General features: G+C 42.8%; 1 protein-coding gene across 3 annotated transcripts in view; it reads left to right on the top strand.

The window, feature by feature from the left end:
- synj1 (synaptojanin 1) overlaps positions 1-13,824 on the top strand; it is a 49,334-nt gene that overhangs the window by 1,537 nt on the left and 33,973 nt on the right. For all 3 annotated transcript variants that reach the window (XM_079508420.1, XM_079508422.1, XM_079508421.1), the window contains exons 2-8: positions 396-552; positions 1,498-1,584; positions 2,465-2,732; positions 3,181-3,406; positions 3,918-4,001; positions 10,647-10,708; positions 13,303-13,399. In XM_079508420.1, the coding sequence (XP_079364546.1) occupies positions 429-552; positions 1,498-1,584; positions 2,465-2,732; positions 3,181-3,406; positions 3,918-4,001; positions 10,647-10,708; positions 13,303-13,399 (948 nt within the window). In that variant the 5' untranslated portion in view covers positions 396-428. The remainder of the gene's footprint in view (positions 1-395; positions 553-1,497; positions 1,585-2,464; positions 2,733-3,180; positions 3,407-3,917; positions 4,002-10,646; positions 10,709-13,302; positions 13,400-13,824) is intronic.

Below are 13,824 nucleotides of genomic sequence, written 5' to 3' on the forward strand. Positions count from 1 at the left end.
AAATATTTGCCATATCAAAACTGTCCCATTACTATAATACTGATTAATAATTGATACTGAATAACTAGTAATTGAACTACATTTTGAACCAGTAGTAGCCTGCAGTTTGGTATTGCAGTGTTTGTTTTGTAGCACTTTGTGAGACCTGTGAAAGGTGCTATATAAATATGTACTTACTTACTATTGTGTAATTCACATTGCTCCATAGTAGTAACTCTCAAACTGAAACTACAGAAATGTATTGCATCATAGAGAGTAGGGATGCACCCAATGAGAAATTCTTGGCCGAATATAGGAAATGGTTTGTAGCTGTATATTTTGTTGCATAATAATGGCAAAAGACATGATTACATTTTCTGTATCATCATGACCATGGTCTGCTAATTGGTTTTCAGGTGTGACATTGGTTATTTCACCTGGGATCAACAATGGCCTTCAGCAAGGGATATCGAATTTACCACAAGTTGGACCCACCCCCCTACAGTGTCATAGTGGAAACCAGGAACAGAGATGAATGTCTCATGTTTGAATCAGGAGCCGTTGCCGTTCTGTGTAAGTCACTTTAAAAAACCCAAAACATGTTTATTGATTTTTCTTTACAACATAGTAATTTCAAAGCAATTATTCACATATATTTCCCCCCCCACATCCCCATGGCAGCACAAATACAAAACAAAATCTTCGAAGAAACATCAGGAAATGTCCATAAATACAGAACTTTTTTTTTTTTTTAAATAACAAAAAAAATAAAACACATTACATACAGTTAAACAAACAAATGCACAATGTCCATCACAGTTCCCTACCCCCACCCCACAGCTGACTACTCTGTGTAAGTCACTTTGATTGGTTGGACTGCCATAGTGTTTGTATAGTAGATTCAAAACACATTGGCTTCCTTGATGAGATTTGAGGGGTGCGGTAGAATCGATGAGAAATGGTTCCATTTCACACAGTCCTACACAAAAACTGAACACAACAGGAAAACATACACTTTTTGTATTCTGATCAGAGGTATGGCTTTAATCTTTCCACAGACTAGTATGAAACTATGAATTGTGTTCTATTAATAATGCAGTTCTACTGTATATATGTACCTGAAAAGGTTTGAGAATACTGTTCTATAGAGATAGTGAGATACTCAGTGAATTCTTATTTCTAACCCCCTGTGGCTGCTGCAAGGAGTATGCAGCCCTAGGTGGAAGTGGAAGAGTGGTGGTTAGTTGTTACTGTCCTACAACAAGTCAAATGTCACAACAAGTTCAGTCCCAACTACAGCCAATGCCTTGTGGTCTGTCCTGCCATAGAGTACTTAAGCAAGGCACTGCCACTGAGCTGTTAACATGCTTGCTTATTGTGAGTTGCTAGTACTGATTCAAGCTAGACGGATAACAGATCAAATATGTATCTGTTGGAGTAGTATCACAGTGATGGACTGGACAAGCATCTAAAGCATGATCTGATCTATTCTTTTATTTTTCCTCTTCTGACTTATAGCGGCAGCAGAGAAGGAAGCAATTAAAACCACATACACCAAGATGATCGATGCCTATGGGATTCTGGGCGTCCTTCGTCTTAACCTGGGTAAGTCACTAAAACCTCTCCTGCTTACCTGCAGTACACTGCAATGAGGGGAAGATACTCCACAGACCCCACAAGAAGAGCCTAGGCTATGACCACCTTGTTCCATTAAGGCCCCTTTGACTGCTTACCAGTAAGCTGCTTTCTCTTGCCCTCCACGTGACCTTGAGGACTCCGTTATCACAGCAGGGAGAACACCGTCCAAAAGATTACAGCTCTCTCTGAGATCTGGCTGGCCTGTATTTTCCAAATAATATATAGGAAAGAAATAATTTATAGGAAAAACAGCAAAGCTGTATCAACCATTACAAGTTTTAAAAAAATATATAAAGTCTGGTTGGTTGCTTTATTGTCATGTGTACATGCAGGCATGTAGTTAGAAATTCAGATGTCTTTGAAACATTGTACAATAATAGACAGACAAGACATACAGTAATAGACAAGTTAAAAAAGTCCATGCACAACACTTGTTTAGCAGTGGTTGGCATTCAGTGCTGAAACATGCCAATGGGTAAAGCAGTAATAAACTCATTGTCTGGATAATCCTATCAGTTTGCCTGAAGATTCTCGCAGATATTCTATTGGCGGAGTCAATAGAATGGAGTTCTAAACCTTGTCTTCATGTGTGGCCTTCCCACACCATGAAAGGAAGGAGAATTAGGATACTTTCAACCATAGACCGGTAGAAATTACACATCGCAGCTTGAAAGATTAAATAAGACATGCACTATATCCCAAAAATATTATTTAGAGGCAGTTTCATTTATGTGCAGGAACTCCTTCATTATGGTAAAGCCTGAGAGCCATCTTAGAAAAGCGGGGACATTATTGTTTGTATCATGCAGTGCAGTGATATGGGCACCTCTGTGTTTCTCCCTGGCAGGAGACTCCATGCTTCACAGTCTAGTGGTGGTGACGGGGTGCAGCTCAGTGGGGAAAGTCCAGGACTCTGAGGTCTTCCGGGTCACACAGACGGATTTTGTGTCCCTGAAGAATGACCCGGGAGATGAGGACCGTATCTCTGAGGTGCGAAAGGTGCTGAACTCTGGACACTTCTACTTCGCCTGGTCTTCCACCGGGGTCAGCATGGACCTGAGTCTCAATGCTCACCGCAGAAGCCTAGAGGACAGCACAGACAACCGCTTCTTTTGGTAGGAAGCACCATGGCTTTTTTCATTTTAGGTTCTGCTATTGTTTTTTTGTATATTTTTGTCTTTAGAAAGGAATTGTCGCTGTCAATTAGATTGATGGATAGATTAGATAGATTTTGGAGACAGGAAGGAGAAATTGGATTTGGAGAGACAGAATTACACCACCAAAACTGGAATGTTGAGATTTGTGCTTATGTGGTATGCAGTTTGTTTTGGTCAGAAGTAAAGAAAAAAGAACAGCATGTTGATTTCATGCGTCACATTTTAATCATGAAGCTGGCTGAAAAATGGCAATCTGATTCAATTTCATAGATAAGCCTGCTTAAGCTTGTTGGTACATGTTTCTGTAGGTGTGTGCCGTGGGCTGATTGATTTGTGGTTTTGTTGTATTGTCATTGTTTGTCCTGTCTTTCTTGATTTTTAAATCATCTCACTGTTGACTGAACAGGAACCAGTCTCTTCACCTGCACCTGAAGCACTATGGGGTGAACTGTGAGGACTGGCTGCTGAGGCTGATGTGTGGAGGGGTGGAGATTAGGACCATCTACGCAGGACACAAGCAGGCCAAGGCCTGCATCATCGCCCGCCTCAGCTCAGAGAGGGCTGGCACCAGGTTCAACGTACGGGGAACCAATGACGATGGACAGGTAGCCAACTTCGTAGAAACGGAACAGGTGGGTCAGACCTCTACACACGGTTCCTGTTTTATGTAGTACTGTCCTCTTACTTTTTTTTAAACTGCACTGTGATTTGGGGGGGCAAATGTGTATGTTGTTTTCTAATTAAATAAATGTATCGGTCGGGTTGGAGGGTGCATTAATATGCAGCCATAGACCAATGAACCCATTTAGACCTGAGGACGCATCTGTGTCGTCTTATAGCTTTGAACCACTTTAAAATAGCAGATCTATTTTTGAAAAATCGTGAAAATGTGTGCAAATCTTTGAATATATATTCTTTCACAGTGTATGTTTTTAACTCAAATATTTGCTTCTGGGGGTCCCTGGAACAACATATTTTCAGATGGGGTCTGTGGCCAAATACATAATTCTGGGTCTCTTTGACATGAAATTGTTTGAGAACCACTGATATAGAAACAGGTTTTTTTTTGTAGAATCTGATCTCAGGTCTAAATGGGTTACAATTGTCCCCAGATAAGCATTGCCATCTGTCTGCTTCCAACAGGTGATTTTCCTGGATGATAAAGTCTCGTCATTCATCCAGATCCGTGGATCCATTCCTTTGTTCTGGGAACAGCCTGGAATTCAGGTAATGGGAAAACACTTAACAGTGCGATCAGTTTGATCACTTAAATGATTAATTAGAATGGTGTACATTACAAAACACTTTGTTAATATAGTGTAGTACTCATTATATGGAAATCACAGTAACTGCCCAGACTGTTTTTCTAACATCAACAATATATATTATGTTGCAGAGGAGGCTTGTTCATTCCCTGTTATGGGTCGTCATAGCCATAGCTGAAAATTGAAAAATATATTGAAAAAAGCCAATCTACACACAGTGTTCCATTGGGATATGAGCTTGTATACTGTATATAGGGCTTAAGTGGTTAAAACATCTTCAATGTGTGTATATACTGTACAGATGCACAAATACAGATCATCATACAGAGCATTCATCAGCTATTTCAAAACGTTTCTAAAAGGAGACCTGAATGTTATCTAAAAAATGTTTGGCATGTCGATGTGTGCCAGTTTAGACAGTGTAAACAATGGTCTGCATTGCTTAGGGCAGGGTACAGTAGGTGCAGGAAACATGCAGGAAATGGGCCAGTGGCTATCAGCACCACTGTGTCTACGCTAGAAGTAGTAGTTCCAAACCCTTAGCCCTAGTTCTCGTTTTAACAACCTGTTTGTTCATGCTGTGTGTTCAGAAAAAGTCCATTAAGGGTGTTTTGTTGCACCTGAATGAGAACCGACACCCTAAGCCTAAAGGAACGGATGAGAACCCTCACCTGGTATAACAAATCCCATATTTATATTGTTCTTTGCTCTGCAACTCTGCTGGTGATGGCTTCTCATACTGCCAGAAATGGATCCCCCTCTGTGCTTTGCCAAAGGTCAATGGGGGTCAAGGTCAAAGCTCTCTGTCTGTCACCCAATTCCCAAAGGACTTTTCACTTTCACAATACCTACCTCCCTCCTCCAAATTGCTCAACCACATTCAATACAATTCTGGTGGCGGTGTGCGTGTAAATTACCCACTCCTAATGTCCTGTTAGTCGGCCCCACTTTCTCCTGGCATGGCACAGACTGGTTGGAACACACCTGATAATGGGAGAGGGTGACACTAGACGTAGCATTTGGTAAAGGGCCTTTTCTCTGTTTTCCTCAGCTCCCCGACTTCATGGGTCAGGTAGGAGTCAGAATTATTCTAGTTTAGATTTTAGAATTTAATATAGTAGCATAGTTTTAAAATTTTGTTCAATTCAGTCTAATTTCCCCAGAGTGGGCTTGCTCATTTCAGTTTAGTTATAATTTAATTATTATAATATTTGGCAGGGCCCATATTTAAGAAATCCAGAATAGTTATTACAATACTGTAGCTATTGGCTCACAATCGTGTAGTCGTCCCAGTCTCAATAAACAATGCTCCTCAGGAGGAGACATACAGTACACACTATTGTCTCAGTTAACTTGAATATTTCAGTTAACTGTTTAGTTTCAGTTAAATATTTGTTCACACCTAGTAGTATTAGTTTAGTGTATCTTTAGTTTAGTTTAGTTTTCGTTAACGGTAATAACTTTGGTGAGAGCCAGGTCGGAAAGCATCCCCCTAAAGGCTCATTCATAGTCTGGATGTTCGGTGGTGAGGTGAAATAACGCTGAGCGGTGGTGAGTAAAAACAGAGAGAAGGGCTGGGGCGGTGGTGGTGATTTGCTCTTCACCGCGGCTCGTGACGTCATGTTGTAGTTCGGTGGTCACCTCGCCACCGAAAATCCAGACTATGAATAACGCTTAACAAACCCCTTATTTCCCTAAATCATTTATACCATTGAGTTTCTGTAAGTGTGGACTTGTGGTTTTCACAGCCATTACCTGAGGATCCACTATACTGCTGGCTTCTATTCTAGATGTCTAGATTGGCAGTATTTTAAGTAATGAGGTGCACCAGGTGAAGTGAATGCATAACTAATTAGTAGAAAAGAATACTAGAAGTAGTGTTGAACTCCAGGATCAGAGTTTAGTACCACAGGGAGGCAGAACGTGTGTTTTAAGACCGGTTCTGTCCTTCAGGCCTTTTGGGTAAAGGCCTAAACACACAACAGTAGACTTGGGGGGGATGTTTTCAGAGGGAACCGCAGCTCTTCTGCTTGCACAGTATTGTTCTCTAGCCCCTAAAAACCCTCACCACTAGTCGCTCCATATGGTAGGATTATTTTTCTCCTCTCCGTCTGTCCATTTCATGGTTGAGTAGGTTGTGGAGCCTGCAGCCTGTTGGTTTTCTGTGCTCAACAGAACGGCCTGTACCTGATGTGAATGGATTTACAAATTAAACCTCATTAGACTACAGTAGCTGCCAAAGTTGCATAGAATTATTATTTTATTTAAGATATTTCTTGGGCTTTTTGCCTTTATTGATAGATTAGTTTGACAGGAAAGGGGGAGAGAGATGGGGGGGGGGGGGGGGGGGGGAAGACACGCAGCAAAGGTCGTCGGGATCTGGACTCGAACCCACGACACGGTGTCAAGCTGGATTACCAGCCTAGGTGCCTGGACCGCTCGGCCGGCCCAGGCCGCATAGAATTATTTGACACAGCCGAAGATCATGGCCATAAAAAATGATGACGTAAAGAACAATGCAGTCATAAAGTCCTGTGAATGCTTGAAAAGATAAGTTGCATTGGCAGATATAAAATGGCCTGGGTCATTCTGTCAATTAGCAGTAGGGTTGGGTAATATTGATATTAGATCGATATTGTGATATGAGTCTAGATCATCTGGGTGTTTGAATATTGTAATATTGTGATATATTGCATACCTTGCATTTCTTGGTTTGAATCACATAAGCACTATTTTTATACCTTTTTATGGCAAAAATACCTGATCTACAAGCTCACAATGCATCACATAACATATTGTGAACTTGAAGATGGACTTGTCTTGCTATTTTAGAAACATTTTGGAAAATGTGCGGGAATAGAATTATACATATTGTCACGATATCGATATAGAGGTATTTCGTCAAAAATATCATTTGATTTTGTCCATATTGCCCAGCCCTAAGTTAAGTGTTAGCCTCTCCATTGTCAGAAACGTGATCTGTAGCATCACTAGCTAGCTCAGCACCTCATGAAGAATGGCTCGGCAGAGTTTGGCTGTAACCTGATCAGAAGTCATCCTGGGAAGTTATTAAATATGCATGGAACAGACCTGGGGGGGGGGGACAAAATGGCAGCAGCATGGAGCTAAATGTCTGGCCCTTGAAAGAACAGGTCTGGCTACTGTAGCTTATATACAACTGTATACTCTTACTCCAGCCAATGAATACAAATCGGGTTGAGAGAGAGAGCGAAAGATACAGTAGGAGTGTGAGATGCAGAGAGACATACAGTGAGAGGATGATGCAGGGAGAGCAGGGATAGTCCAGCTGGCCAGGAGTACTATTTCGACTCTCCAGGCCACAAGAACACACCTTGCCCACTTGGGCCAGTAAAATTAATGCCATTAAAAGAAGAAGAAGAGGAAAAAAAAACCCCTAACACCTAAGTTCACATTATTTTCCTGTGGTACTGGTGTTTTCAAGAATTGTCTGGTTCATTACAACAAAGTGTTCTGTGGGGTCAATTCTTGACTGTTATTTGTTGATTCAAAAATAATGTTCCTGGCCCAGTAGCTACAATGGTGGGGCAGTGAGAGGGTGAGATGCAGAGAGAGAGACATGAACCCGGTCTCACCCAAACACTGTGAAATAACATGGATTGGCAAAACTACTAGAAACCTTATACTGAAATCCTCCCTATAGACCGTGACGGAGGGGCGCCGTGTCTGACGAACTTGAGCCACGAGAGACACCACAAGCGCGGTAAAGCGTGCAATTTGCCGCGTCGAACGTTGCGAAGTTCGGTAGAGCCGACTCAGCCCCGTCCGAGTTGTAACCCAATAGCACAGAATCGTAAATAATGTCAAACCCGATCTCACCCAAAATAAAAAAATAGCACGGATTGGCAATTCCGTCCATACAGTACTATTGAAAGCCACACCTCCTTCTCGGTCAAAACAGTAGTAGTATAATATGTACAGATGTTGGTGTCTTCTGGGCGAGTGGGCGTGTATGTATGGAATTGCCAATCCGTGCTATTTCACCGTGTTTGGGTGAGATAAGGCTCAAGACATACAGTGTAAGGGGGTAAGATGCAGAGAGACATACTGTTGGAGAGGGTGAGATGCAGAGAGAGATAGATGTACAGTGAGAGAGAGGGAGAAACAGAGGCATGCAGTGTGAGGGGTGGGATGCAGAGAGAGATAGATGTACAGTGAGAGAGAGAGGGAGAAACAGAGGCATGCAGTGTGAGGGGTGGGATGCAGAGAGAGATAGATGTACAGTGAGAGAGAGGGAGAAACAGAGGCATGCAGTGTGAGGGGTGGGATGCAGAGAGAGATAGATGTACAGTGAGAGAGAGGGAGAAACAGAGGCATGCAGTGTGAGGGGTGGGATGCAGAGGCGTGCAATTCGAAAGGGTGATATGCAGAGAGAGATAGATGTACTGTGTGTGTGTGTGTGTGTGTGTGTGTGTGTGTGTGTGTGTGTGAGAGAGAGAGAGAGAGACACACACACACACACACAGTGTGAGGGGGTAAGATGCAGAGAGAGGCATACAGTTAAGCCAAATTCCAATACCCAAAACTTCGGCCACTTGCTCACTCACACTCGGTCACTCCAGCATGGTGGTGTTACGGTGAAATTGGTGACCTGCAGAAATATGTGACAATCGTGTAGACAATCACATAATGTCAGTGTCAATGTAATTATTTGTTTATTAGCAGAGTTCAATCTAGCGCTATGGGCCACGTATTTAAATACCTCCTTGTAAGTTGTGTGAAGTCCACAATATATGTTCACAAATTTCGGCAGGTCACCAATTTCACCATAACACCACACACCATGCTGGAGTGACTGAGCGAGTGGCCGAGATTTTGGGTTATGGAATTTGACCGGGTGACTGACTATCGTATAGAACCTCAGAAGGTGACAGAAATATTCCCATAGGAACCGCGGTGATGATGATGATGATGATGCATGACTGGTTGGAAAAACAAAATGGATGCTTGTTGTTTATGGCCCATCTAACCTGAGTGACCGAGAGGGACAGTAGAGGGATGCAGACGGTTAATGTATGACTTTCAGCTGAAAACAACATAGGTCACTGTTAGAGGAGTGAAGGGAAGAAGGGGAGGTGTGTGTGTATGATGGCACAGAGGAAGGACAGACTCAAGTAGAGACCTGCCCTTTCTTTGTTCTGGGAAATACGCAGTGAGCCGGCCCCACCCCAAGGCCTGTTGGTTTAATTATCACCAAGCTCAAAATATTTGGGAAAATGTTTGTGTGTTTTTCTTTTACTAGCAAGAAACATTTTCACAAATATATTTATGTTTGATATATTTTAGGTACATTCCCTCCCACTCTTGAGTATATTTTCTCCACTACATGTCTGTCCTTTTCTGTATGGCTAGGGTGGTTGCGTACTGTACGTACTGTATGTGTGCGCATGCTTGCAACACCGTGGTCCTGAGTCCTGACTTGACCAATGTGTTCAGAAGATGAGAGGTAGCTGAAATGTCTGGCTAAAAGTGCCCATTAAGAGAGATATAGAGTTGTTCGATACCAATACTAGTATCAGAAAATCTGCCTAAAATGCTGATATCGGTGAGTGAGTATGCCAGTCCGATACCATATAATTTGTCACATGATATGTCATTTACAGCCATCAATTATTTTGTATTTTGAATGTTTCAGTTGATGTAGCACTACTGTTTACATTATCTTTTTACTAACTTGTAGCTGCACTTTAACCATTGTTAATGGGATTTTAATTTATTCCTAGATCAGTGGTTCTCAGACATTTTAATATGAAGGACCCCCATAACTCTCCTATAACTCCTATTTGTACACTCTCAGAGAGTACCTGTAAGGGTACATGTGGAACCCCCACTATGTGTACACTCTCAGAGAGTACCTGTAAGGGTACATGTGGAACCCCCCACTATGTGTACACTCTCAGAGAGTACCTGTAAGGGTACATGTGGAACCCCCACTATGAGAGCTACACTCTCAGAGAGTACCTGTAAGGGTACACGTGGAACCCCCACTATGAGAGCTACTGTCCTAGATGTTTGTTTATCTTTTATGACACGCTGGTATCGGATCGGCACTCTGTATCTCGGTATCGGGAAGGACAAAATGGTATCGGTACATCTCTATTAAGAGATCAATAAAGCAAACATACATATTGTAAACGCACTCATTGTCATTGCTTTATTGATCTCTTAATTGGCTTTCCCCCCCAGATCAGCTACCTACAGTATAAAGAAACAGGTGTCAGATAGGACAATCAGACATCTCTGTCTCCCTACTGTCTTTGTCTCTGTGTGGTTAGACGTTCCATTGCTGCCCCCCCCCCCCCCCCCCCCTGTTTGTTGCTTTTGGTCACATGAAACGACTTCTGTTGTTATGAAGGTCTGTGTTCCTCCGACATGCAAATCCTGTCCAAAATGCGTCCTAAATCAATCCTTAATTTTCTTTGGGTCACCACACCAGATTCTTTGTCCCGCTGCAATGTGTGTGTGTGTGTGTGGCTGTGTGCTTGCGTGTGTTGAAAAGAGAAATGGTGAAAAACAACATTGTGACTTCTCTGTTTGTCTCTCTGTCCATGTCATGTTCCTCCTGCAGGTTGGCTCTCATCGTGTCAAGCTGTCCCGAGGCTTTGAGGCGAATGCACCAGCGTTTGAAAGGTAATTACGAATGTATGTGTCCGTTTTGCACCTCTCGGCGGAGAGAAACGGCAGTATAAATCAGAGCGATAAATAGTGAGTGCAGCAAAGTGGGGCTGTTCTGCCAGCTACCTCTTGATCTTATAACTGTGTGTGTGTGTGTGTGTGTGTGTGTGTGTGTGTGTGTGTGTGTGTGTGTGTGTGTGTGTGTGTGTGTGTGTGTGTGTGTGTGTGTGTGTGTGTGTGTGTGTGTGTGTGTGTGTGTGTGTGTGTGTGTGTGTGTGTGTGTGTGTGTGTGTGTGTGTGTGTGTGTGTGTGTGTGTGTGTGTGAATTTCCATCTGCTTTGACTGCCCTTCAACAGAAAGCTACTGTATCCTAGCCTCGCATAGCCAGGCTATAACCAACCAGGGCCCATGGGGCGGACATTGCAAAAATAAATCTAATACTGAGAGAGACATAACTAATATCAATGCAGTGATATTAGTATCGCTACGCGAGGCTAACTGTATCCTACTTGGAGAAGAATAAATAGTAGAATTGATGATAGACTGTGACCTAAACTGTGCTTGAGAGAGAGAATCCCAGTAGTGTGTCCTCCGCACTGTCTGCAGGTATTTGTGTAGGATAGGATTGCATGATTATGTCTACAATTTTAATCCAGATTATTTTGTTTAATATCATAATAATCACGCTCATTGTGCTTCTTTATACTATGAGATTATTGTGTTTGTGAGCCTGGTGGCTGGAGAGATGAGTTGTACAATGTTTTGGTTATCTACGCTTGTGTAATGGTGAGGAGAGGTGCGTGCAACCACTGACCAAATATTACTGCCAAGTTTCATAATTGCATGAAGCCATGTCATGATTTTCAATTACTTGGGATTTCATTGTGCAGCAGTAGCTCAGAGGAGGTTTATACTAGTTGAGAACACAAGGGATTACAACACAATTCAGGCATTTAGCAAACACTTTTATGCAAAGTGACTTGCTTTGTTTGCAAAAATGGCAAGTCAACAAATGAGGGTATGTTCTCATGTAAATAGAGTGCAAAGATAAACAAACAATTGTGGAAAAGTGCTATTATTAAGTAACTACTAGGATAGCAGGTAAACATCAAACCTAGAATAACACTAGCTGAATAATATTCTAGCATTTGTGGACAAGCAAACAGTAGGTCTATCTAAATAACTTACATAATATTATGTGAACATGTATCCAAACCTATATCTGTATACTATAACTAGTATCTATCAAAAATGCTAAGGCAACAAGAAGTGATAAAAGGAATGTGCTAGGCCCTAGCACATTGCTTTTATCACCCTCACCCCGGTGCGGTGGAAATTAGGGAGTGAGGCTGCAATCCTGACTGGGGAGGGGGGGGGGGGCTTGGGAGCCAGAAGGGAGAAGAGTCTAGGACGCTTGGAGTGTTGGCCAGTATGAGGGTGTCAAACGGCACTGGAGGGGAAAGTCATTGTGCTTCACTGTAAAATATGAACAGAAATACATTCAAAATACAAATGTAGCTTGTGGTCAATTATGAAGAAATAGCAGCTCTAAATTGGCTTAGCGTGGGCCCTCATTTATCAGCATGACTGATGTTGAGGTGCACTAAAACACCTACAGTAACAGTACGTGTCAAAATCCTCACAAACGGATGAAATAGCTGTGCATTTAGCAAGACGGTGACCTGCTTGCATTTTGACACATTGATATGGATATTGATAGCAGAGAACAGGGTGTGAAAATAGACAGCGGTACAGTACTGCTGTTTGAGAGGGAAAGTCATTCTCATTGCAGTACAGCGCAGAGGCTGGCAGTGGAGCTTCCATCACATTCTACCAGGTTGATTTATGACACAAGCGGTAGTTAATGAGATGCCCAGTCATGTCTGCAACATTCCAATACCCTATCTGCTTTCCCTGTGTGCTTTTGCAGTGCTGGTCTATAGTACCTTGTTTAAACGCGTTTATCTTTTCTGCATCTCAGTTACGTGAAAGCAATAAGGTACACCCGCACACTGCGCACATCTCAGTTACGAAAAGACCTCCCGAACATCCCCTTCTGTGCACACGGAACTGCTTCACCCCTAGTCATGTGTCACATTCCAGGAGGACGGCTCTGGCCGGCTTTTCTCTGTGGTGAGAAATGGTGATCGGCACTGGCACTGCCTGGGGGAGGGCGATAATGTACGATTATGTCCCTATCGGTACATAACTGGAACTGCGCTGAGTTGGCTCTAGCGACTTTGCTCGCCTAACGGCTCGATCGGCAGTGCCTCGTTGCTCAACCCTGCCAGAGACGGCGTAACAGTTTAACAGCCCAATTACTGCTGTATGTAGTCTTTTCTCACCAAGTGGGCCGAGTGGTTTGCCTCACTGGGGCGACAAACTATGCCTAAACCTAACCTTAATCCCTATAAAATAATGTGCGAAGATAAGGGGTTATTTAACATGATCCGCTGTGAGAGGCAGTTCCACGTGCGTCACAGATGGGCGCATCGCCAAGTTGTTGACAAGGCAACGAGCCTATATGGTGAAAACAGCCCTACAACACTAGGCTGTGATATTGCTTTACTTTACACCTAAAGTCATGTGTGTTTGTTGGTGTTTTCCAGGCACTTCATTGCTCTGCGGAGGCTGTACGGTAAACAGGTGATCCTCAACCTGTTGGGGAGTAAAGAGGGAGAGAACATGCTCAGTAAAGCATTCCAGGTGAGAGGAGACATTTTGGATGTAAAACAACACATCTGGTTTTGCCTAAAGCAGATTTTGACAGGACATATGGTAGGCCTGAACGATGCTACCATGCAAGCATTGGATGGTAGCATCCATTACTGCCATAGTCATATCGCAAAGTGCACATGTGCCTAGTCACATCGCAAAGAATGCAATGTTCCGATCCAAATGTTCGGTCCAAATGGATTGAAAACATCATGACCGTCAGAAGTTGTTAGCTGTCACATAAAACTTACATTTCATCCATGTTGGAAGACCTTTGTTTTCTTGGAAGGCACTTGGTTGTCCTAGTGCCTTCCAACAAAAAACAAGTCTGTTCCAGATGCGTTCGCTGGTGTTGTTGAGGCTCCAAACACCATAAAACAATTACAGTAGACAGTTGGCTGCTTTCCACCTCGTGA

Source organism: Electrona antarctica, assembly GCF_951216825.1.
Source record: "Electrona antarctica genome assembly, chromosome: 8".
Lineage (NCBI taxonomy): Eukaryota > Metazoa > Chordata > Actinopteri > Myctophiformes > Myctophidae > Electrona > Electrona antarctica.